This window comes from Equus caballus, chromosome 12 (genome assembly GCF_041296265.1).
Source record: "Equus caballus isolate H_3958 breed thoroughbred chromosome 12, TB-T2T, whole genome shotgun sequence".
NCBI lineage: Eukaryota > Metazoa > Chordata > Mammalia > Perissodactyla > Equidae > Equus > Equus caballus.
Window position 1 is genome coordinate 41,298,872 of NC_091695.1, and position 24,659 is coordinate 41,323,530.

The following is a 24,659-nucleotide window of genomic DNA, read 5'->3' on the forward strand; positions in this document are numbered from 1 at the left end:
CAGACTCAGGCCGCTTGTGTTACTTCTCGTTTCCTCTCTCGGCCTCTCGCCTTGTCCCTGGTCTCCCCTTCGCCACCTCTCTACGTTCTTCCCCAGCCAGGGCTTCAGAGAAGGGCTTGCAAAAGGTAGCAGCAGTTGAAAGGTCTTCTGCGCCCGGTGTCATAATCGCAGTTGTTTCCTCGAGGGATGGGATAGATCACGTGTCCCTTCACCCTCCAAGGCACTCAGGACTTCTGGCCTCGGGCAAGCCACAGGGCACAGGGTACTTGACCGCTTCTCGGGCGAGGTGCCTTGTCCTGGGCTCTCTGCCTCCTGCTGTATTTCATGTATACCTGCCTGGCCTGTCTTAAGCTCTCAAGAGCCTGAATATTAGGTTTCTTCCCTGGGCCGTGGGGTGATGTAAATTTCCCTCCTACAGGAGCTGCGGGAGCGGGTACTGAGGGGAAAATACCGTATTCCGTTCTACATGTCCACGGACTGTGAAAACCTGCTTAAGAAATTTCTCATTCTCAATCCCAGCAAGAGAGGCACTTTAGAGGTGAGCAGCCTGAGCCCAGCTGGCTGGGAGGCCCTGGGTTCCCGAGGAAGCCTCCAAGCTGAGTCTCCTTCCCTTTCCCTTTGTTCCCCAGCAAATCATGAAAGATCGATGGATGAACGTGGGTCATGAAGATGATGAATTAAAGCCTTATGTGGAGCCACTCCCTGACTACAAGGACCCCCGGCGGACAGGTGAGGCTGTGCTGGGCCAGGAAGCTGAGCCTGCCAGGACTCAGGACCAGCCTTAACTGTGTGTCCCCCCTTGCAGAGTTGATGGTGTCCATGGGTTACACACGGGAAGAGATCCAGGACTCGCTGGTGGGCCAGAGGTACAACGAGGTGATGGCCACCTATCTGCTCCTGGGCTACAAGAGCTCCGAGGTGTGTGCCCCCTGCTCCCCTCCCTGACCGGCCACCTTCCCCGTCAGTAGCTCCCCCATGCTTCTGGCAGCCGTGGAGGGCAGACGCTTGTCTCTGAATAGGTGTGCTCTCTGCTGACAAATTTTAAGCTCTGCTCTGGTGGCCGAGGGCCTCCGGCCTTTGCTTTCACGTGTCTGCAGGAGGGAAGGAGTAGGGAAGCCTCTGGGGCCGGGGCCTGGGGCTGGGTTTTCACGTGGGCAAGCCAGATGTGGCTCGCTCTCTGTTGGCTAGACTGGGTCTGGGTCAGTCTGACTGGATTAGTTTTGTGTTGATCTAGAAATCTTTGTGTCCGTTCCATGTGTTGGTGTCTCTCTGTTTCTGGAAGTGCACATCTCGGTTTGTGGGTCTGTGGGCCTGTGTGTCTTTCTTATGGGGTCTTGAGTCTGTGTGTTGCTTCTGCCTGGTGCTGGCGTCTGGGTATGTGCATCTGTGTGCACGTGTGTCCACGGGAGTCTGTGCATCTGGAGGCTTCGTGATTGTCCTTCTGCCCGTCTGGGTGATCATGTTTGTGTCTGAGTCCGTGGGTTTCTGTGGGAGTGGAGTCTTGCTCATCATCTGTGTGTCCCCACATGTGCCACGGCCTCCCCACCCTGCTGGCCCCTGGTAGTGTTGGGCTCCTTCTCTGGGTTCTCACCTTTGCGGGCTCAGGCGTTATCTGGGGCGGAGGGTCTCTGAGTATGTTCTCGTGGACATGGACATCCCTCTCTCAGGGTGGGGGTCTTGAGGGGGTGTCTTTGGCTGTGCCTGTCAGTATCTGTGTCGGGACGTGTTTTGATGCACATTGGCCTTGCAGGGCTCTGTCTCCTGTGAGCCCGGGGCGGGTTCGGGGGAGGCAGAGTGACAGGTATGAGCGAGTCCCTCTGTAGGCACCGCTGGAGGATCAGCCCTCCCTCTTCTGTTCTTACAGCTGGAGGGCGACACCATCACCTTGAAGCCCCGGCCTCCAGCTGATCTGACCAATAGCAGCGCCCCTTCCCCCTCCCACAAGGTACAGCGCAGCGTCTCAGCCAACCCCAAGCAGCGGCGCTTCAGTGACCAGGGTAAGTGCAGCAGGAGTTGCAGCTGGGGGCTCACCCCTCTCCTGAGAGGTCACAGGTCCTGGGGGCTTCAGGTGACACCGCAGAGATTCAGTCCCCATTCAGCCGCTTGCTAGTAGCATGGCCTTGGGCAAGTCACAGAACTTCTCTTGGCCCCGGTGAGGTGGGGTTTGCTGGGCTGCTGCAAGACTATAGGAAAGCACCGTGTATGTGGCGGGCACTCAGCGGGCCCCCGGCCCTCACCCATTCCCACCGTCCCTCTGGCCCAACAGCTGGTCCTGCCATTCCCACCTCGAATTCCTACTCTAAGAAGACTCAGAGTAACAACGCAGAAAATAAGCGGCCGGAGGAGGACCGGGAGTCAGGGCGGAAGGCCAGCAGCACAGCCAAAGTGCCTGCCAGCCCCCTGCCCGGCCTGGAGAGGAAGAAGACCACCCCCACCCCCTCCACGGTGAGCCATGCCATCCCTTCCCTGCTCCTGGCCAGCCCCACTCTCTCCCTCCCATTCTCTCCCCTCCTGCAGTGGGGCCTGCCCTCTCCAGGCAGCTCTTAATCCAGACCCAGCTCCCTTTTGCTGCCTCCCTGACTTCCCTCCGGGGCCACGTCTGCTTACTGTGGACAGCCTTGCCCTCAAGAGTAAAAGCAAAATCCTTTCTTTTCCCTACCCCATCTGCCCCCGGTGAAAGGGGGAGGGGAAGCAGGTCCTACAAACCTGCCAGTAGAACACTGATTTTCTGAGTACAACTCTGTCTTTTATTCCCCACAGAACAGTGTCCTCTCCACCAGCACAAATCGAAGCAGGAATTCCCCACTTTTGGAGAGGGCCAGCCTTGGCCAGGCCTCCATCCAGAATGGCAAAGACAGGTAAGCAGGCCTGGCCTTGCCTGCCCCGCTCCCTGGAACCTCTTCTTGCGGTGGTGACGTCCGTCAGCAGCACCGCCTCCCTCCCTGCTCCCTGGAATTCCGTCCCGGCTCTGTCCAGTCCAGCCTCCCACACACCAGCGCCTCCTCCCTGCTCTCCACTCCCCCCACCCGTCTCCTCTTCCCTGTGCTCCTGTGGCCGCCCCTGCAGTGCCCCAAGTGTGACTCCATGATCATCTCAGCTGCCTTCTCACTTCCTGACTGCAGCCGGGCATGGCAGCTGCGCTCCTCGAGGCATCACTGCCTGAGGCTTTGTTTTGGGGGCCCCAGCTCAGGGCAGAACTGAGATGCCCACCTGAGGGGCATACACATTGTGGGTGACTCCAGCTGTGCCCGTGAGAGCAGCGCTCCCCCAGCCTTGGCCGTCAGCATCTCCCCGTGTGTTGCATTCCTGGCTCCGCCTCTTCTGAGCTTAATGAAAATTCCCCTTAGCAACACCCTGCTCTTTCTGTCAACGAAGCATCCTTGTTCTTAGAATTCCTAGGAGACCAGTGCAGCTGGAGGCAGTTGCCTCCTGTCGGCTTCCCTGCACTTTTGGTTTCCTCTCCCAGGCTCGGGCCTGCCTCGCCTTCCTCACCCTGCCCTCCGCCTCCCAGCCCTGCTTCTCAGCTCTGACTTGCATCCCATTGCTGCTCTGGGGCCTGCTCTGCATCCTGCCGAGGCTCCTAGCTCTGGCCTTCCTGCCCTGCCCTTGCTTCCTAACCCGAACCTCCCTGCCCCCACCTGCCCCTAACCCAGGCCTCTCCGCTGCTTTTGTCTCCTAGCCTAACCATGCCAGGGTCCCGGGCCTCCACGGCTTCTGCTTCCGCCGCAGTCTCTGCGGCCCGGCCCCGCCAGCACCAGAAATCCATGTCGGCCTCCGTGCACCCCAACAAGGCCACTGGGCTGCCCCCCACGGACAGTAACTGTGAGGTGCCGCGGCCCAGGCAAGTGTGCTGTGGCAGCTGGTGCACCTGCTGCCCTCGGCCTGCCCCACCCCTGCCCCTACGATTTCTTCCCACCTGAGGGTCCTGCTCTGTTCTTGTCATCTTAGCCACAAGAAATGGCTCTGTCCCCTGCAGCCAGGAAGTGGAGAGAACCAAAAATAGCTTACTGCCCCCTTTTTCCTCCAGTTCTCCCTCTCAGAACAGGTATGCCAGAAGCCGTCCTGGGGCTCCAGAAGGAAGCCTTTTTGTTCTGAGCCTTCCTGGACGTCCTTAGGACCCTGGGGACAGTCAGCATCACAGGGACTCAACCCTTGAGGGCTGGTCAACATTGTCCCCTTGAGGTTCCAGTCTGCCCAGCTCCCACGGAGCCACTTCTCTCCAGCCTGTGCTGCTCTCCACACACGTGTCCTTCCTTCCTCCCTCCCCGCCACCATTTCCTTCCACCTCCACCCGGACGTCCTCACCAGTGTCCTCAATGGTCACACCCCTTCCTTCTGTGTCCTCTGTGATGGCTGTCTCTGCCCTGTTCCCACCCTAGGATGGTCCATTTGGTTGGCGATGACAGCTTTCTCATGCCCTCACGCATTTCTCCCACCCCTCACCTCTTTTCCCACAGCACAGCCCCCCAGCGTGTCCCTGTCGCCTCCCCCTCCGCCCACAACATCAGCAGCAGTGGTGGAGCCCCAGACCGAACTAATTTCCCCCGGGGTGTGTCCAGTCGAAGCACCTTCCACGCTGGGCAGCTCCGGCAGGTGCGGGACCAGCAGAATTTGCCCTACGGTGTGACCCCAGCCTCTCCCTCGGGCAACAGCCAGGGCCGGCGGGGCGCCTCTGGGAGCATCTTCAGCAAATTCACCTCCAAGTTTGTACGCAGGTGAGTAGGGGGCTTAGGGTGGCAGAGAGGCTGAGGCCAGGCCTTCCTACCTGCCTGGTGGTGGGGACAGGGACACCCAGAACTGCACTTGGGTCCTGGGGTTAGAAGAGGCCTCGGGAAGCCTAAGAAATTGGGTCTTTGTCAGCACCTCAGGTGCCCAAACCCGTCCATCCCTCTGAGGCCTTCCCAGCTCCTTATACACACCCCTCGTTCTCTGGCCCCAGAGCAGATGGCCGATGCCGCCTCCTCCCTCGGAGAGTGTGAACTCAGATGCTAAAATAAAAGCCCCCTCTTCTCTCCTGGGTTCCCATGGAAACTTATATTTGGTGACGCAGCTGCAAAGTCATGAGGCCTGAGCCAGGCTGGGCCGGCAAGGAGAGTTTTTCCTAGTCTCTTGCCTCGCCCCCTCTGACCTCCTTTCCCCCAACCCACTTGGTTAGGTCTGGCTGCAGCCACTCCCCTCTGCCACTGGGAGTTGCCAAGATGAAGCCATCAATGAAGTAGCCCGGGGCGGGGGTGGGGGTGGGCCGCGCCAAGGGTGGCCTCCTCCGTTGCAGACCGATGCTCTGATGCCTCCCTGTGTGGAAACCGGGTGGGAATTCTCTTCACGAGGGTTCTCACCCGGCCCCGACCACCCCAAAGGGAAGTTTTGATTCTTGAGGGGCATCCAGCAATCTGGCCTCTTGGGATGCTGTCTCTCCATCCCACCGCTTCCTCTAAGCACCTTAGTGTAGCTCCAGAAGCAGCAGGGGGTTCAGAGAGAGCAGGGTTGCTGGCCCTACTCCTGCACTCCACTCCACTCACTGGAGCGGCCCGAAGCCAGGCCCCTTTGGGCCCTGGAACGGGGTCCAGGGCGGCGGGGCGGCCGGGAGCAGATCGGGATGTCTGGGACTCTAGTCTCGCTGAGCGGCTCTTCCACAGATGGGGCGACCCTTGGACCCTGTAAAGCCCACTCCTCACCTGCTTATCCACATACCGTCTTGTTGGTTTTTTTCTTTTATTTCTTTTTTTATTTTGTCTTTTTTTGTTTGTTTTTTTAGAAATCTGTCTTTCAGGTTTGCCAGAAGGTAGGCGTTGAGCCCGCTGTGTGTGTGTGTCTGTGTCCTGTGTCCTGCCTCCGTCACTAACTCCCCTTTTCTGGCTCTCGCTCCCTCCTCCATCTGCTAACCACGTCTGTGTGGCCCTCTCTCTGCCATCTTAAAGGGACGAAGACTGCCTCTGACCAGGCGGCGGCACGAGGCCACGTTTGCCCACTCAGGGCAGATGGCTTCGAAAATGATGGGTCTGTCCCCAAGCAAGGGGGACCTTCTCAGGGAGTTCTCCCTTTAAGATTGTCTCCTCCCCCCACCCCCAGCCCGGGTTTTGGTACAAGCATTGGGTTCCCTTTCTGGCCCTCGCCCATCTGTGCATGCGCTGTGAAGAGGCTCCACGGGGGTCGAAAGTGCGTCTGGGATGGGATCTCATTCCGGGTCTCCTGGGGGCTCCGCCTTCTCTGGTCCTTGGAACTTTGTGACCTGTTGCCCCCGTCCTACAGGATGGTAGGACTTTGGAGGTACTCCAGGGACCCTGGGATCCCAGGACTTCACTCTGAGCCTCCAGGCCCAAGGAGCCTTTGCCTCACGAGTGGGGCACAGCACCCCCTTCTGGCAGCTCCTGCAGAACTAGGCCCACCCCGCTCTCCCCCGGCACACCTCCTGCCTCCCCCAGTATCTGGACGAATGAGCCACCTCTCTGGGCTAGGTGCTCCTGATATGGCCTGTGGCTTCCGAAGAGCCAGGAGCTGGGATGTTCTAGGTCTGGGCTGCTTACCCCTAAGCTCTGGCGAAACGATGGGAGATCCCACCTCAGGCATCTCCCTTCGTAGGCCAGATTCTGGCTTTGCCACCCCTGGCCCTACCCTCCTCCTCTCTGGAGGCCTGAGTGGGCCAAATACCAAGTTGAAGACCAGCGGCCAGGTTGGGAGCCCTGGTTCCCCAAGGCTGTCAGCCCAGGCCCTGTGCTTGGGCGGGGACACCTCGCCAGGCACGTTGGTGTCCTAGCTGACAGAGGAGGGGCCAAGACAGGGTCTTCAGGCTTTCCCCCTTCCGCCCACTGCTCCCCACCCAGCCCTTCACTGCATGGCTGACTGTTGACTCACAAGGCCCCAGTGGGGGCCTGCCCTGCAGGGCGCCTCCACCCACAGGGCAGGAGCCAGGTGGGGCTGGAGAGAGCAGCCAGGCTCCTTCCCCTGCACAGCCCGGGCTCGCTGCTCGCGGTGCGCTGGTTTGCAGTTGTGCGTCTGTTGTGTCTTTGTGTTCCTTTTACATGTGCTGCTGCTGCTCTCTCTCACTCCTCCTCACATCCCTGCCCTCTTGCAATCCCCAGTTTCCCGGCTCCAGGCACCCATCTTCCAGCCAGGAGCTGGAGAAGCCGCTCAGCGGGGCCAGACCTGTTCCCCACCCACCCTCTCAAGCAAGGTGTCTGCCCTGCCCTGCCCTCCATCCTCCATTCTCTACAAGCAGAGGGCCTGGCAGGCAGGGAGTTACAAAAGAATGGGCGAGGCAGGCTGGCACAGCTGGCCTCAGGGCCCTTCTCCTCCCCGCCCAGCCCCGGGTGTCCTCAGAGCAGTTCCGGCTCTTGAGCCTGTGAGCTTCTGGACAGAGACCTCTGTCTCCCCCCTGCCCCTTCCGTCCCAGAGGACTGCGGTTCAGAGACCCGCTCACAGCGTGAGCCCTGGCTGTGGGCTGGTGGGGGAAGCTGCCTCGTGCTGTGGCTGTGTGCTGATGCGTGTGCCTGCACATCCACACCCTCTTCCTCCCCCAGAGCAGAGGCTCCTTCTCCCCAGCACAGATATCTGGGAGTGTGGGGAGGGACAGCCCCCCTGTGCTGGGCTCCCTGTTGGAAAGGGACAGTCGAGCTGCCAGTGTGAGGTGCTGCAGAGCCACGTTGGCCTGCCAGGTGACAGGCAAATGGCCTTTGGGCTTGGGTCCTGCCCACCTGCCAGTGGCGCCTCCCCGGACCCACCCTCACCTGGGTCTGCGGCGGCGGAAGGAGCGAGAGGTCCCAGCACTAAACTCTCCCTCGCTCTATTTTTTGAGGAACCTGAATGAACCTGAAAGCAAAGACCGAGTGGAGACGCTCAGGTGAGAGGGCGGGAGCAGCACTGGCCCTGCCCGGGCCGCCGGGCTCGCCACACGCCGCCTGCTCCTCCTTCCTTCTGCCACCTGGCTCTTCCCCCGGTGGTTCTGCCCTGTCCTCACCCTCTTGGGGCCTCCCTTTCCTCAGAGAATCCCCACAGCCCAGCTGTAGTCGGTGTGGGCCCTTCCCCTCAGATCTGGTATATTCTAGAAGCAGGGGCCCTGGGCTGGGCGGTCGGGGCTACAGATTCCTACCCATTGACTGGCTCACTTCTGTGCCTCAGCTGCTTCTTTCTGTCCAGGCTGTGAACTGCTCAGGGCTGTTGAACACCGCTCCCCTTTCTTCCCTGGCTCTCCTCCCCTCTTCAGAGCAAAGCATGGAACTGTCACCCCCCCACCCCCCATCAGGGCCTGGCCTCCCCTCGCCTTCTCCGCCCCAAGAGCCGGAGGGGCAGGCCTGCCCACCTGTCGCACCCTCCCTGCTCCCCCGGACCAGGGCTCGCATTCCCTCTTGCAGTGTCGCCTCCCGGGCACCCTCCGCTCCCCCATCGTCTCAGGGTCTGTCTGCCAGGGTGGCTGTCCCTCGGGGGGTGCCTCAGCCCCCGCCTGACTCTGCCTCTGCCCTCTCCGCAGACCTCACGTAGTGGGCAGCGGAGGTAATGACAAAGAAAAGGAGGAGTTTCGGGAGGCCAAGCCCCGCTCCCTGCGCTTCACGTGGAGTATGAAGACCACGAGCTCCATGGAGCCGAACGAGATGATGCGGGAGATCCGCAAGGTGCTGGACGCAAACAGCTGCCAGAGCGAGCTGCACGAGAAGTACATGCTGCTGTGCATGCACGGCACGCCGGGCCACGAGAACTTCGTGCAGTGGGAGATGGAGGTGTGCAAACTGCCGCGGCTCTCTCTCAACGGTGTTCGATTTAAGCGGATATCGGGCACCTCCATGGCCTTCAAAAACATTGCCTCCAAAATAGCCAACGAGCTGAAGCTTTAACAGGCTGCCAGGAGTGGGGGGCCACGGAGGCGGGCCAGCTGGACTTCGCTGCTGGGGCCGGCCGCTCCGCCCCACCTGGGCGAGACTGCAGAGATGGATCGGTGTGTCTCCCCCTGCTGGCACATCTCCCCTCCCCGCCCTTCTCAGTTTTTTCTTCCATGTTTGTGGGGGATGGGAGATGGCTCTTTCCCCCCCACATTTACCCCTGCCCAGAAGTCCCCCCCTTCCCCCCTCGCTCCCACAGGAGGCAAAGGAAGGGGAGGGAGGGTGGGGGGGCAGGGCTCCCCCTCGGTACTGCGGTTGCACAGAGTATTTCGCCTAAACCAAGAAATTTTTTAATACCAAAAAGAAAAAAGAAAAAAAAAAAAATCCCAGCGGCCACCTTTCCTCCCTGCCCCATCGGGACAGTTGAGACTGGATCTGTGGGGTTTCCCGGGAGGGTGGCTCAGGGCTGGAACACTCTCAGGCAAGAGTGGTGGAGTTCCCTGTCAGGCCCTCCGCCAGGCCCACTTTGGGCTTCTCCCCTCTCCCCCTCGTTCCCCTCCAAGCAAACCACCAGAGGTGGCCTTCCCCTGACCTCAGGCCCCTGGGCTGGAGGCCTGGGCGGCTGGGGGCTGGGGCGGGGGTGCTGCGCAGCCCTGAAGCAGGTGGGGCTGGCGGCGAGGATGGGGCTCGGCCTCCCTCCACACTGTATCCTCTGCCCCTCCTTCCCCCGAGCTGGGCATTTCCTTCCACGAGCTGCTGTGGGGACTTTTGTCCCCCTCCTCAAAAGTCTGTGCCATCTTCTCCCATCCCCTCCCGGGTAGAAGGCGGGGCTGACCCCAGGGCTGGGAGAGGGGAGGGGACTGCAGGGCAGATGGGCTCCTCGGCCCCCAGGGGGCCGCCTGGGCTGCTAGTCTCCGGAACAGGGACGCTGGGCATTCTCCGTTATGGGAGAGCCTTTGTCTGAAAGCACAGCCCCCGCCTTTCCTCCCCCACTGCTCCCCGTCATTGGCATTAATCTAGGCACCAGCTAGTTCCATAGCAGTGACTTCCCTCACCACTCATCTCGGCCTTGCCTCTTCTTCCTGACACTGTCGCCCCTCCTCTCAGGAGACACTGCCCAGGGCCGCCTGGCGGGGCTGGATGGGGCAGCGGGGGCCGGGAGCCTCTGCCCTCCACGGGGTGGGGGGACAGCTAGGCCAAGTGATGCCCAGCTTGCCAACCTCCACGGCCAGTGTGGGAGTGGCTGGTGACGGGCGCTTGGCTGGTGGCGGCCGCTGCATCCCTTAATTTATTTCTCTGCTGTTTCTGTTCTTGAGAAATTGGGGGAGGGGGTCCTGCACAGAGGCTGCCCCCACCCTCACCTGAGTTGTACATTTTTTTGTGATGGGTTTTATTTTTTATTTTATTATTTTATTTTTTTTGATTTATGATGACTCCACCCCTACTCATCACCCCCACTCCCAGGCCAGGCTCCGTGGCAAGTCGAGCCCTTGGGTCCCAGGAAGGGGCCTCGCCAACCTCAGCCCTCCTGCCCCAAGCCCCGACTGGACTGCGGGCTGCTCCGGCTCCGACCAAGGGCTCCCCCTCCCTTCCACCCTCCCTCCCTCCCCCCCCACCCCGCTCCTGCCCTATGGAACAGCCCGGGTGCTCCGAGGGGCCCGGAGGGCATGGCTTGGCTCCCAAAGGGGGTGGTGGCCGGGGGGGCTCCCAGGCAAGGTGGCCCCTCCCCACCCAGCCCCCCCCTGCACTTAGTTTCTCCTCTGGATCAAACACGTAATAAAGAGAATGTTTGGAATCTGAGCTGCCTCCTGTTTCTTCTCCCAGCTGGGCAGGGACCCAGTCCCCGTGGGCAAGATGTGGCCCAGCCCGCCTGCCTCGCAGGAGAGAACTGATTCCTGTCTGGGGCCTGGGGGAGAGGCCTATGCTGGGTGGCCTTCGCTCCCACTCTCATGGCATTGACAGGTCCTTACACCAGGGAAAGAGGACTCAGCGAGCTTGGAAGGTTTTATTTATTTTTTAAAAACATTGAAAAATAAACCCATGTCTGCATATGTTCCCAGTCCTCCTTTCTCCAGGCTTGTGGGTGGGGGGCACAGTGGGCACCCTCAGAGCTCCTCGGCACTCCCCAGGGGCCCCTGAAGACAGACAGGAGAGCTGCCCCTCCAGCCCTGCTCACCTCAGGCCCCGAGGAACCTCTGCCCACCAACCCCCTGCGGGCCCCTCCCCAGCTCACCCCAGACTTATTGCTGAAAGAAGGGACGGAGGGAGAACAGCCCACACGCCGAACTGTCCTCTCCCCTACCCGCCAAGCTAGAGTCACTACCCCCTCTACACAACGGGCATGGCCCAGAGGCCAAGCCCGAGCTGACTCGGAGACAGCCATTCCAGTCCCAGCCAGGAAGAAAGTACCCTCAGGCCAGCTCAGAAGCCACTGAGTCCCAGCTGCTGGCTGGGATGGGGGCAGAGACAGGCTCAGCTGCCAGAGATGTGCAGAACCCGCGGGTCCAGGCTGTGCCCATCGGCTGCTCGGGTCTTCAAAAGGGCTGGCAAGAGCTCTAGTCCCTTCTGGCCTCAGGGAAGCCAGAGGTGTCTGAGGATGTCCAGCAAAGGGGTTCTGGAGCCTCTGGTTGGTAGAGGGCCTCAGGGCTCAGAGTGAGGGTGCTGGAGGCTCCAGAGGGGCTCCAATCAGGGTGGGTGGGGGCTGAGGGCCAGGGCGGGCACTGTGGCGGGAGGCAGCCAGAGCAGGGCGGATGAGGGGTGGTGGGGGCTGGTTGGGGGCCAGCCGGGGCTGGAGGAAGCGGCCCTGCTGGAGTGGGGGTGGCTGACGAAGCAGAGTGGGAGCCGTGGGCAAAGGTGGCCTCAGCAGCGGGGGCGGCTGGGACAGCGAGGTGGGAGGTGGAGGAGGGGGTGGTGCAGGGGGCACCGATCGGGGCACCGACGTTGAGACAGATGTGATCTGGACCTGAGAGGAGAGAAAAGAGCGAGAGACCAGGCTCTTTCCCGCCCTCGGCCCAGTCCCCGCGGTTCCTCTCCTCTCTTCTCTGAAGGGTGTCCTCACCCCTTCTCACCTCGTCATCTTCCTCTAGGGCTGGGGCTGGCAAGGGAGCCCCTCTCCTAGCCTCCTCCATGGGGCCCGGGGCTCCAGGGGCCCCATCCTGCTCGGCCTCCCATTCCTGCAGCACCTCCTCCAGATTGAAGCGGCGCCGGTAGCTCACAAAGAAGGTCTTCACTTGGGTCAGAGTCTTGTTCCCAATCACCTCTGCAATAGCCCCAAAGTCTTTGCCATACCTACGGATGGCTGCAAGGGTCAAAAGGGCAGCAGACTGTGAACACCCCTGAGAACTAGTTACTTCCCTGCTCCTCCCCCTCCACCCCAGCTCCTCGGAGGGTGGGAAGACTCTGGGGGCCCTCTACTCCCCCCATAGGCGATCGAACCTACCTTGCACAGCCAAAAGCTGCTCATCCGTGGTCCAGCGGGAGTTGAACTTGGTGTTGGCCTGGAGAGCAAACAATATATCCTTGAGACTCAAAAATACGGAAGTGGAGGCCTTGCTCTCCCTTTCTGCTCCACCTGCAAGAAAACCCCCTTCTGCACTCGAAGAGCAGCCTTACCTCGGGGGGGCGGAGTGGATCAATGCCCCCCTCCAGGGCTTGGCGGAGGCTGCTGTTTGTCTGCTTCATGCTCTGCACCTGGGAAGGTCAGAAATGAAGGGATGTCAAACTCTCCGTGCCAGGATGGCCATCAATACCCAGCCCTCGCCAGGGGCCTCCTTCCCAGCCAAGCTCTTTCCCACCCATCATCTAGCTCATTCCTCCCTCACAACCACTCAGTAGGGGTGATGCTAGGGTTCACCTCTCTTTACGAACCAGTTTTTCTAAAGGCCCAGAAAAGAATGCCGAGTTACCCGGAAGCCCAGAGGATAGGGCAGAGGAAGCCTTGGCGCCTGCACCGCCTCCCTTCCATCGCAGCTGCCCCCACTCATAGTTCCCCGCTGCTGACTGCCCCCTCTGCATGGCCCCTTCTTGGGCCCCACCTGGCGCTTGAGGGAGATGAGCTGGGAGTCAAGGCCTCGAAGCGTGAGGTTGGCAAGATCCGGGCTTCCTGACACGGCAGTGAGGCCCTCTGGGCTCAGGTACATGCCCTTGGGTGGGCGCCGTCGGGTTCGCAGCGGGTGGTGGCGGTACTGAGACCCCTGCGCCTCCTTCTTCCCCGGACCTGGGCGGGCATTCAGGGGCCGAGAGGGCACAGGCTGCCAGGGAAAGGAGAGGGGCTGGGTGGTGCAGAGCCCAGAGAGAAGGCAGGCGGGCAGGCAGGGCCTACCCAGCTCTGGGACCTCACCTCTCTCTTGGGGTCTCCGGCATCTGGCTCTCCCTCACTCACGGCTCCTCGTCCTTCTTCAAGCTCATCGCTGTTGACACAGGGCCAGGGAGGGAGTGAGGCGGGAGCAAGGGGCCCCCAGGAGCTCGGCTTGCCCCCACCCAGAGCTTCCCTGGGCCCCTACCTGTCTTCTTTGTCCTTTCGGCCCCCCAGCCGCCGAGCCTGTCTGTCCATCACACTGGTCCGGCTACGGGTCTTCTTCCAAGAGTAATAATACTTCACCAGGCTGGGGATCAGCTTGTCGGGCAGCTGAAGGGGCAACGCCAGAGGCTGGGGCCCACCCAAGACTCGGGCCCCAGGCAGGCTCGTCAGGAAGGAGGGGCTAAGGAGCCGCGGTGGGGGTGGAGGGGCTTTACCATCTGCTGGATCCGCTGGAAGCACTTGCCGTGGAAGCCGAAGGCCTGTTCAAACAACACCTTGTCCTCCACAGTCCACTCGTCGGGGAAGGGGGTGAAGTTGGCCAGGTCGGCCAGCGACTTCTCCACGTCATGCTTATGCCACAGGAGCATGCCCAGTGCCTGGCCCGGGAGAGGGGACAACTCGGGCTCAGGCTCAGCCGCCCCCTGCACTGTCCCGTGCCCACCCCAAACCCCTGCGGGGCCAGGGCTCACCTGCTCAATGTTGTAGCCGTGCTTCTCCTTGGCCATGGCGATGTACTTGTCAACTGCAGGGGCGGGAGGGGCCAGAGTTTGAAGGAGGGGTTCCAACTCCTAACCCAGGCCTGTCCAGACAGAGGGACACCCCCAGGGACCAGGCCCCTGAGCCTGAGCCCCCCCTGGCAGGGGCTGAACCCACACACCTCACTCAGCCTCCAGCCCATTTCTGAGAAGAGCTGGCCACCCGCTGGCACGACCTCAAGGCGCCAGCTCCCAGGGACGTGCATGAACCCAGGGTCCTGACCCCACTCACGCTTGGCATCTGACACACAGTGGTTGGGCGACCACACCAGCATCCCCTTCAGCTCCTTGTTGCTGTAGCGTGCGGGGCTCTCTGAAAGGCACAGAAGCAGAGGAGGGAAGACATTCAGACCAGCCTGGTGGCGCTGGCCTGAACCCACGGCCAAAGGGCCGCAGAGGAGTGGGGCCTGGGAGGTGAGGCCCAGAGGGAAGGAGGGGCAGAGACCCAGACAGGAAGGCAGAGCAGGAAAACTAACCACGCCACGGGGCCACCCCCCCCCCCCCGCCTGTCCTTCCAGTGGGCGCCAGCCAAGGGCTCCCCCAGGTGGGGCTCAGGGCCAAGCCATGGGCCCTCCGCTCCCCTCCCTTCGCAGCCTGCCCTGCCACTCACCAGGCTTGCACTCCGGAATTACGGCCTGGTAATTGGTTCCAACGCGGATCATGCTGTCTGTGAAGCCAGGGGGAGGCAGTCAGGACTCCAGGGAGGGAGGGAGGATGGGAGGATGTGGCGGGGGAGGTGGCTGGCCTAGAGTTCTCCTTCCTGACCACCCAGGGCCCCCACCTTCCAGGAGGCTCACTTTTCGCTATCTTCCCTCTTAGTTACCCTCAGCCACAGAAGGAACTGGAAGAGGGAGAGACCCTGCCTAGTCATAGCCATGGGGGGTGGGGGGGTGGGGGGGGAACGACACCAGACGGACAAGGGGCCAATTTTAGAGGCCAGGCCAAGCAGAGCCCTTTGTTCCGGCTGCGGGGGTAAGGGGGTTGGAGGGCTGCCCCTAGACCTGGACCACAGCCCTGCAGGGAATCCAAGCTCCTCCCTACCACATGAGCCTCACAGCTCGCTATGGAGGTGTCTTTCCAGCCCCTGCCCCAGCCAGACCTCAGACCCCTGCAAGGTGGCAAGGTATGAGGGACCCAATCAGGGGAAGGGAGGGGCGCCTGAGTCCCTCAGGGACTGAGGGCAGGGCGGGGGAGGGCAGGACCGCCTCCTGAGCAGCTAGGGGCCCAGCCTTCAGATTCCCTGAGCCGGCCTAGGCGAGAAGCAAGGCAGAGGTTCCAACCCAGGGAGCTGGAACCATCAGTATAACACGCCCGCGGTCGGCAACTCCCCCGCCCGACTCCGCGCCCTCCGGGCTGGTGCGGTGCGCCTTTAACCCCAGGCCGCCGGGCTCACCGTGCGAGTGCTCCTCCTCGCTGCTGTCATCCTCCGAGTGGGGCTGTCCGCCGTTGGGCGCCGTCTTGGACCGGCTGCGGGACAGGATCCCGGAGCCCGCGCTCGGCTTCTCCATCACCGAGGGCATTACCGCGCCCAGCTGCCCCCGGGGGCGCGGGAGCCTTCGGAGAGCTGCGGTGGTTGCCGCGCTCGCCTCGGGTGCCGTGCCCGGCCCGGCCTGGAGAGGTCGCCACTGAGGCTACGAGAGGCAGGAGGTCAGCGTGGCTAGGGTCCGGCGGGGCGGGAGGCCAGCGGGCAGCCCAGCGCTCCCCGCGACCCCCAGGGGCGAGGGCGTCAGAAAAGTTTGTGCAGAAGTGGGGTACGCGGGGAATGCGCGCAAGGTCCGGTGCGGCTGGGGCGCGCTCGCGCCGTGCGCTCCACCGGGTATGGGCTCCCCCGGAGAAGTCGGGGCGCCCTGCCCTCGGGGCGCCCCTGAGCCCCAGCGCCCGCGTGCCCACGCAGTTCAGCGGGCGGACGCTGCCGTGCAACTGGCGCCCCCCGCGGGCTCCGCACCTCTCGGCTGCACCGGGATGCCCCGGTCCCCGGGTGGGGACCCCTGTCCCGACCAGACCCCTGCCTGCGACGGCAGGCGGCGGGGCCCCGGCGGTGGCGGGACTGCGCGCACGGCGCGGGGCGCTGGGGCAGAGTTGCCGGGAGGCGGGCGCAGCGCAGCCGCGGGCGCCGCCTCGCACCCTCCCCGGCGCGCTCGCTCTCCCCGCCGCGCTCGGGCGCCGCTCGCTCGCCCGCTCTCCGCCGCCGCTCGCTCCTCGCGCACACAATGAAGCTGCTGGCAGGGAAGTAGTGCCGGCTGCGGCCTCAGCACCCCTCCCCCAGCCGATGCCTCCGCCAGCTGAACATCTGGCCCTGGGGTGGGAGGGAGGGCCCGGGGGGCGGGGCCTGGGGGCCGGGGCTAGACCTCCAGGGGGTGGGGTCAGGACCAGGGTGGAGAGCGCTTCCCTCGGCCGGCCCCCCGGGCTCCCAGACTTGTCCCTGGGGAAGACCCCGCTGCCCCCCAGGAGTAGCCGGGGGTCAGCCCCACCCGCGCGCACAGCAGCCCCACGCACCAGTGGGCTCGGGTTACTGCCGCCTGCCCCGGGGGCCCTGAGGCCGCCTGCCCGCCCGCCCGGGTGGAGCCCAGCTTTTCCTTCCATTTCCCTTCCTGCCAAGGAACTCCCCGCCCCCCCTTCCGCAGGGGGGACCCCCCCCCCGTCATGCGCCCTTGGGGGCTAGAGCGGATGGGAGGCCGGACAGGCGAGGAATGAATTCCTCCAAGAGCTCCCGGGCCAAAGCCTGGCTTCTGGTGCATCTGTGGGTCCCCAGGGGTCGCCCCAATTCCCTTTAACTGCTGCAGTGTGCATCCCAAAACAGTGGCATAAGGGGCTGAGGGATGGGGAGTGGGAGGTGTAGGGAAAAGTCTGGACGGCAAAGAGAGGGAGGAGCTGGGTCTCCTCCCTACTGGGTTCACTGTCACCCCAGCTGGGATCAGCATCCCCCTCCCCCAGGACAAGCACGGGCAGAGTGACAGACCGGGAAGCGGGTAGAGCGGCACAGACGGAGATGGGGGAGGGGGGTGGGCAGAGACTTTCAAAGCCAGACCCAGCCACCCTGCCAGGCACACAAAGAGCCAGCGCGCACACCGGCGGCGGCTCCGAGCCTGCGAGCCGCGCCGGTGCCCGTCCCCGCCACCCGGGGCACGTGCTGCAGCGCACACAAGCCGAAGCCCCCGCCCGCCGCCCCTCCCACCCGGAGCCCCGGACTCCTAGACACACCTCCACCCGGGCACACCCCGCTGTGCCCAGACAGAGCCGAGCCTGCGTTCGCCCCCTCCTCTCCCTTCCCTTCCTCGGCCACTCTGTAATCAGATTCCTAAATTTAGAAGCAACCCAGGGCCCAGCCAGGGATCCCCGCCCCCACCCACTGCCTGCGGCCAGCCGGCCGGGGTCCTGCGGTCGGGCCGCGACCCGGCTGGGACCGCCTGGTCCTAGGGCTCCTGCGGGCGGCCGGGCAAAGTCAGGCACCACCCCGCCCGGCTGCGGCACTGTCGGGCCACATGGGGCCACCCAACCCGCGGCCACGTTGCCCGCCACACCTCGGGCCAGAGCTACGGGGCCTTTTTCCTCCTCTTAAATCATGGATTGGGCACCAAGCCCCAGGGTGGGGAAGTCTGGACAAAGGAGGAGAATGAATGGGCCAAGGGCAGGTCTGAGCTAAGGGGTCTGCTACAAGATGAAGAGAGCCTCTCCAGCCACCCCTCCTGCGGGGCAGGGTGCCACACCCGCCCCCAGCACCTCCAGTCCTTAGGGAGGCTCCCATAGCTGTCCCCTCCTGCCTGGCAGGCAGCCATCACTGCACACAGCCCGCTCCTAGGAGGGAGTCCATCTTGCCCGCTCCGGCCCACGTTAGGCAGGGCCTCAGTTGGGTCTCCCGCCTCTCCTTGCTTCCATTTGGCACTCATACCCAGGGTCCAGGGCCCCAGCTGCTCCCCTGCGCCCCCAGGCCTCAGCATCATGCTTGTTCTGGCCTCCCTTCTCCAGGGGTGCCCCAGGTACCCCCAGCCACTAGTGTCACTCCTTCTTCCATACCCCTCCCAGAAGGAGCTCATTCTGCTCTCCCTTCTCCCGAGAGCCTGGAGCTCAGGGCAGGAGGAAGATTCTGCTGGGGGAGGGGGCAGGGAGGGTAGGTTTATTCCTTGGAGCTGGGGGTGGCGGGAGTCCCTAGGCCTGGGTGTGATGAAGCTTCTACCTAGGAGGTGTGACATGACACTGGAGGGGTATCCTAGGAGTTTGGGGGCGACTGTGGGGGCCACAGTGCCCGTAAAGGAGGCACATTCCTAGTGAGCAACCCCCTCCCCAAGGGCAATGGCACAGGGCTAGGAGGGGGAGGGGCAAGGCCCCACCCTCCCACCTGCTGCAGCCGCCCCCTCCCCAGCTGGCCCCCTCTTTTGTGCAAAGCCACACAAAGGACAAGGGGCCCCGGCCGGCCTGGCCATCTGCTCCCAGCAGCCTGAAGGCTCTTAAAGAGACAGCACCCCTCCCTGCCACCCTGGGGCTGTGGGGCGGGGCGGAGCCAGCACGCCACAGACCTGCTCTCTGCGGTACCCCAAACCCACTTGTCCCTGGCTCCCCCAGCCCCAGGTCAGGAATCAGCCTCCCCCAGGCGGGGGGCCGCAGAGGTGCCACGTGGCCAGGAACATGGGGGCACGGAAGGGAAAGAAGGAGAGACAGCCCCGGGGACCAGCCCCTCCTCTCCTCCAGCCTCAGGCAGCGAGGGGCCAGCGAAGCTCGGTAGCGCAGCGGCTGTAGGACTGGGCTCCCTCACCTCCTTGAGGCCACCTCTGAGCTTTGTGAGAGCTGCTGGTCTCCAGGAATGCCCTCCCCGCCATTTTCCTGATGAGCTCCCTCACCCTTCCTCAGGGACGGTGACAGCGCCTTCTTTTTGAGGGCTGCAGGCCAGGATGCAGCAGCCCATGATCAGGGCCATTTATTTTCCCCGTTTTCCAGTTGAGGAAACTGAGGCTGTGCTCAGCCCCGCCCCCCGGCCTCCGCAAAGCCCTTGGCCGCGTCTGAAGTCAGCCTCCCTGCCCTGGGCCAGATAAGACGCCTCACTCCCAGGTCCCCAGGGAGGCGAGACCACAGCCCCGCTCAGGGCCCTTGCCACACTGCTGGGGACACAAGTTTACACAGTTTGTGTGATTGTTTATTTCTGGTCTGTCTCCCCACTGGGCTGTGGGCACGGACTGCGTCCACGGTGTTCCCTGCTGTGTTCTCAGTGCCTGGCATATAGTGGGCACTCAATATTTGCTGAATGAATAAACGCCAGGAGCCCAAAAAGCCTGCCTCTTCCCTGGGCTCCTCTGTCCTCTGCCTGTGGGGCCTCTTGCCTCCTCCCCTCCTCCAGGTGAGGCAGAAGGGACAAAGGTTGAACAGGGATGCTGGGAGAGAAAAGGAGGGTGACCTTGAGCGAGCCACCTCCGGGCCTCTCTCACGGCTGCCTCCTCCCAAAGGCGGGGGCAGCTCCAGCCAATCCTGAACCCGCAGCCCTGCCAGACAGACTGGGACTGTCCCGAGCGCGCTGGCCGCTGCGGTGTGCTGCCTGGGCCCCCGGCCAGGCCCTCAGTGGCCACAGCCAAGGGGCGAAGCGTGGGGGGGGAGGGAGGGAAGCGGGCCGGCGGGGGGACGGTGGCAGGATCTAAGCAGAAACCTGACTGAGCAGTAGGGGGGGCTGGAGGGAGGTGCTCCCCTGGACTCCCCTGGACTGGAGGCCCTGGGGGAAGATGAAGCTGGGGGAATGGAGGAGATGGGCTGCAGCCGGAAGGAGCCTGGGCCCCCACCCTCCCAATCCTGCCTAGGCAGGAATTCGATTCCTCCCTCCCCCACACCCCTGGGGCCCACTGGCAGGCTGTGTGGCCCAGAGCGCTGCCCTCCCCCTCTCTGGGCCCAGTTAGTAATCCCCGGGCCTGGCCCGCACTCCCACCCAGGGCTGTGAAGAGGCTGAGAGGAGGTGACAGAGGTGACAATCCGGTGCTTGGCACGGCCTCAGCACTGTTTCCGCGTGAGGGGGGAGCCAGGCACATCTGGGACTGGCGCCCGGGGGAGGGCAGCGCGACGACCCCAGGCTTCCGACACCCACACCGAGGAAATGTGACTCCCTGCGCAAAGCAGAAGTGGGGAGGAAGGGTCAGCAAGCCCAAGGCTGAGACAGAGGGGGGAAGGCGACAGGGGCTCCCCGGACCCACGAGGGGGCAGCTTCCAGCCCCAGGAGCCCGCTCTGTTGTTCCGGAAGCCGGGCAGGGGCCTCCCCGCGCCCTCACCTGGGCGACAGCTGGCGCCCTCTGGCGGTGACCGCGTGAACCAAGGGGTCCCGCCTCCGCCTGGCCACACACGTCCTCCCTGGGAGGTCGACCTCCTGGCGTAAGGGCGTGGGATCCAGGTCGCCCTGCGACGTTTAGAGTTACTAAGCTTTAGATCCGGTCCCCAACAAGTCTCCTAGGCCCAGAGCCACCCAGAACCTCCCAGAACAAGGTCAGATGGAGCAGAAAGCTCTAGAGAAATGGCAGAGGAGATTAGGAACAGGCCAGGGAAGCCCAAAAGCAGTGCAGGTCAAAGATCTCAGACCTGGGGTAAGTCCTGGCTCTGCTTCTCCCTTGCTGTGTGGCCCGAGGTGAGTAACTTGGCCTCTCTGATCCTCAGCCCTCCATCTCTCAAAGGGAACAATAATTCTGACCTCATCTGATTGTTGGGAGACGATCCAGCATCATCTCAGCTGGAACATAAGTAGAGCCGCGGTCAATGCTGGTTTCCTTCTAAAGCAGGGGTCCCCTCTTGGATACCCCCACCCAGCTGGAAACCCCTTCATTGCTCTGTGAGGCAGCCCCTGCTCTGTGGACCAGCTGAAGGTCATCGCCACCCAGGGCTCCTGGGTCTGACCTCTGGTGCTAAAAAGCTCTTCCTCTGTGACATTTGACGCTTGACATCCTCCCTTCAGACTTGTCCAGTGCTCCAGAGTCCTGCCTTCAGTCTGATTTCTCCAGTCCCTCGTGCACACGGAGCTGGATACAGATTCTTAAATACTGCTTTGATCAGGTCCCCTTCCTGCTCCATAATCTTCCGTGGCTCTCTATTGCCTTCCGGGCAAAGTTGGAACTTCTCCTCTCCTAGCCCAGTACCGAGGGCTTTCTAACCTGTTTCTGATCCAGCCAAAGAGATCTGCTCACCATCTGCTGAGCCCTAGCTGGTGGCCCAGAATTTCCCATCCACCCTGCAAATGCTGACCAGCCCACTACGGAATGCCCCATGCCCTGCTGTCCCTTGGGACTGCTGGCTCCTGCAGGCGAGCTCTGCTCTGGCAGCACTCAGCCGGGGCTCCTGGCCTGGTCCCCTCTATCCTGGCCCTTCATGCTCCTCCTCCACCCCACCTGGTGCTTGGCTCTTAGCCCGTGACCTTGCCTCCCACTTCCAGACAGAAGTGAGGCCATCTGGGAGGAAGCCTGCCCCCACATCCAGAGATTCGGCTCCGTCCCTCTCACCTCCAGTTGTAGCCGCACCTTCTCCCTTCAAGGCCACCTCGCTCCCAGGCTCCACATCTCCCCCCTCCACGTGCACACACACCCCTTCCCGAGGGCCTTGGTCCTCCTTTACCTCTCCTCCCCCATTCCTGTCTGTCCCCTCAGCACGTCAGCCTGCTTCAGTCCCTCCATCCTCACATGCCCCCAGCCCACCCCCAGCCGCCACCTCCACTGACACGCCAACACGCACATGCACCCCGCCGGCCCTCTGTCCCACGCTCATCTTTGGCTCCGCCTTTCAGCTGAAGCTACTGCTGCCTTTCCTCTTTTTTTTTCAAGCTGGGCTTCTTAAAAGAGTTGTTCACACCCTTTATCCTTGTCCTCACCTCCCACTCACTGCAATGACACCTCACCCTCAGCTGCTCCTCGGAGACTGTTCCTGCCAAGGTCACCAGTGGCTGTTATCTCTGAACCCAAAACCCTGGTGGGCCCGGTCTCGCTCCTCTGCCTCTGGACGGGCAGGACTGGACAGAGAGGGCCAGCCGTGCTCCCGGACATGAGCTCCCGGCCGGCTCCCCTCGTGCCTGCTTCAGGGCCAGTCCACATCCTGAACTCCCCCGCCATGGACGCTCCAGCCTCCCTCCCCAGCCCAGACCCCCACCCCGGGCTCGGGAGCCCCATGTCCAACCAAGTGCCTTCTGGACGGCTGTGCTCGCTTATTTCTCAGACACCCCCATGCCAGCCTTTCCAAGTCAGACCTCAGCCTCTTGATGGCCCATTCGCACTGCCTACCCCACTCCTGATTCCCCTGCCCGCCAGGACCCAAAGTAGAAACGGGCGTTGCCCTGGACTCCTCCTCCCTTTGCTTCACTTCCGTGTCCACGAGTCTCCCGTTTCTGTCAGTCCCCTCCCTCTCACCCCATTACTGAAACAGCTCCCTTCTTGCCTCCTCTGAGCTCCTTCTTTTTTTTTTTTTTTTACAGATTTTATTTTATTTTTATTTTTTGAGGAAGGTTAGCCCTGAGCTAACTGCTGCCAATCCTCCTCTTTTTGCTGAGGAAGACTGGCCCTGAGCTAACATCCGTGCCCATCTTCCTTTACTTTGTATGCGGGATGCCTGCCACAGCATGGCTTGACAAGCGGTGCCATGTCCACACCCGGGATCGGAATCGGCAAACCCTGGGCCGCCGAAACAGAACGTGGGAACTTAACTGCTGCGCCACCAGGCCAGCTCCTCGGCCTCCATCTTTGATCCTCAAAGAAAGTCAACACTGGAGGGCACAACGAAGAGAGGGAAGAAAATTGGTTTCCCAGTGACATCTTTGAGTTGCTGGATCAACCGCACCTGAAGCCGCTTAACCTCTGAACATTTTAGTCGTATGAGCCAGCAGGTTCCTCGGACTGCTTGCGCCTGGTTGATTTCAGTTTCCTGTCACTTGCAAGCACAGCCTCTGAAACAACACATCCCTGAACACTGCTCCTCTTGAACTGATGCTTCTTCGGCCACGCTGAACCACCTGCCGTTCCTCCCTGGGGAAGCCGCCGCTGCTCCTTTCCTGTTGACTAATCCTCATTGACTTTGCAAAATGAAGCTCAGACAGCGCCTTGTCTGGGACCGCTCCCTCCCTCCCCATCTCAGCCCCGATCACACTCCAGTGTAACCACCTGCTTGTTTACCTGTCTGTCCCCCCATTGAGGCTGTGAGCCCAGAGAGGGCGGGGCCTGTCTGATTCACCTGTGCATCCCCAGCTCCTCCTGTAGCAGCTGGCACACAGTAGGTACGCAACAAATGGCTGCTGAGTGAATCAGCTCGGGGGCGTCCCAAGTCCCACTTCACTGCCCCTCCCCTCTGTAACGGCCCCAGCCTCACCACGTCCAGGGAAATCCTCCTGCCCAATCTCCCTCGATTTTACCAACAGATTACGGGCTCCTGGTAGGTAAAGACTTACAATAATAATAGAAAGAGCCAACGTCTTTGAGTTCCTGTTATTAATTTTTTCATAGCTACATCTTCTGACTCTAGATTAGTCCATACTATGTCCAAGTACATAGTAGATGTTCAAGAATTACTGCTGAATAAATTCATGGATGAATAAACAAATTGAATTTTGAGATGGACCAACCACTGTGTGCAAAATGCCTGCCTAAATTTTCTCTTCTCGTTTCCCCCCACAGGAGCCCTGTGAGGTGGGTATCCCAGTTAGCTTCATTTTTACAGGCGGGGAGCTGAGATTTCAGAACAGGACCTCCTAAGGCCACACAGCCTGAAAGTGGCGGAGCCGGGACTGATCTCAACCCGGCTGATGCCAGAGCCCTGTGTTTCGAATCCCTATGTCCACGCCCTTTCAGTGAAGATGCATTTGGCTGTTCCTCCTGTAAGAGAACAGCTGCTCAGTGGTGGTTTGAGCAAAGCAGACATTTTATGATCTCTCCTAAGAAGTGTGAAGGTTGATGGTCACCACGGACAGCTCTCCGTGGTCATCAAGGCCTCTTCCTTGTTTCTCTTCTCTCAGTTCTGCCTCTTCCACGCATCAGAAGTTTTCCCCTCATGGTCGCTAAATGGCTGCAGCTGCTCCGAGCCTCCCATCCTTGAAGGACAATTTCTAGATTAGGAGGGGAGAGGTGTGGGCCTTTCTCCGTGGCATCTCTCTTTTTTCAGGGAGAATAACTTTTGCCAGGAATCCCTGAGCAGGCCCAGGCCCCTTTACCAACCCCTAGCAAAGGAGCATAGGGTGCCCACGCTTGGGTTGGACCCATCACGTCTGTGCTCCAGCACACCTGCCGTGACACCCAGGGATCTCCACGCATCACCCCAGCAGAGCTGGGGCTCTGTTTGCAAGAAAGAAGGAAGCATGGCTGTTGGGTAGACAGGCAACCCTGCCCCCTACTGCCCACCCCCTGCCCCCTCCCTGCATTACAGCATTCAGAAATACTTGGGGCCGACCCGGTGGCGCAGAGGTTAAGTGTGCACGTTCCACTTTGGTGGCCTGGGGTTCGCTGGTTCGGATCCCGGGTGCAGACATGGCACCATTTGGCAGGTCATGCTGTGGTAGGCGTCCCACGTATAAAGTAGAGGAAGATGGGCACGTATGTTAGCTCAGGGCCAAGGGCCAGTCTTCCTCAGCAAAAAGAGGAGGATTGGCGGCAGATGTTAGCTCAGGGTTAATCTTCCTCAAAAAAAAAAAAAAAAGAAAGAAAAAAAAACCGTACTGCTTGACCTACAAACAACAGAAGGACGCAGAAGGGTTCTCTTCCCTGGCAGCCATGGGCTCTGGCCCTGAAGTCAGGGCCCCCAGGTGCCCACCTTCCCCAGGATGAAAACCAGCAAAGAGGGCCACAGCTCCTGATGGGGATCAGC

General features: G+C 61.9%; 2 protein-coding genes and 1 long non-coding RNA gene across 28 annotated transcripts in view; 2 read left to right on the forward strand and 1 right to left on the reverse strand.

Moving 5' to 3' along the window:
• MARK2 (microtubule affinity regulating kinase 2) overlaps positions 1-10,610 on the forward strand; it is a 56,880-nt gene extending 46,270 nt beyond the window's left edge. For 4 of the 23 annotated variants that reach the window (XM_070230062.1, XM_005598266.4, XM_023654271.2 and 1 more), the window contains exons 9-19: positions 419-538; positions 630-729; positions 806-918; positions 1,865-1,997; positions 2,267-2,445; positions 2,761-2,858; positions 3,680-3,841; positions 4,458-4,715; positions 5,756-5,782; positions 7,793-7,837; positions 8,465-10,610. In XM_070230062.1, the coding sequence (XP_070086163.1) occupies positions 419-538; positions 630-729; positions 806-918; positions 1,865-1,997; positions 2,267-2,445; positions 2,761-2,858; positions 3,680-3,841; positions 4,458-4,715; positions 5,756-5,782; positions 7,793-7,837; positions 8,465-8,825 (1,596 nt within the window). In that variant the 3' untranslated portion in view covers positions 8,826-10,610. The remainder of the gene's footprint in view (positions 1-418; positions 539-629; positions 730-805; positions 919-1,864; positions 1,998-2,266; positions 2,446-2,760; positions 2,859-3,679; positions 3,842-4,457; positions 4,716-5,755; positions 5,783-7,792; positions 7,838-8,464) is intronic. The other 19 variants (XM_070230064.1, XM_001488332.7, XM_070230060.1 and 16 more) reach the window with 7 other exon arrangements.
• Positions 10,611-10,801: 191 nt separating this feature from the next.
• RCOR2 (REST corepressor 2) lies at positions 10,802-15,960 on the reverse strand. Of its 4 annotated transcripts, none has more exons than XM_023654273.2 (12): positions 15,259-15,960; positions 14,476-14,532; positions 14,098-14,178; positions 13,800-13,852; positions 13,545-13,706; positions 13,313-13,437; positions 13,150-13,219; positions 12,845-13,060; positions 12,423-12,500; positions 12,250-12,307; positions 11,879-12,108; positions 10,802-11,772 (listed from the first exon to the last, which is right to left on the reverse strand). In XM_023654273.2, exons 1-12 carry the CDS (start codon positions 15,383-15,385, stop codon positions 11,458-11,460), a joined length of 1,572 nt encoding a protein of 523 aa, XP_023510041.1. In that variant the 5' UTR covers positions 15,386-15,960; the 3' UTR covers positions 10,802-11,457. The 4 variants fall into 4 exon arrangements, with proteins under 4 accessions (XP_023510041.1, XP_023510042.1, XP_070086174.1 ...); XM_023654274.2 differs by having other exon boundaries at positions 11,879-12,069; positions 15,259-15,956; XM_070230073.1 differs by having other exon boundaries at positions 14,476-14,528; positions 15,259-15,753.
• Positions 14,572-23,423, forward strand: LOC138916732 (uncharacterized). The gene is made up of 2 exons (XR_011424073.1): positions 14,572-14,988; positions 22,285-23,423. It is a non-coding gene; the product is annotated as an uncharacterized lncRNA (long non-coding RNA).
• Positions 23,424-24,659: the final 1,236 nt, after the last annotated feature.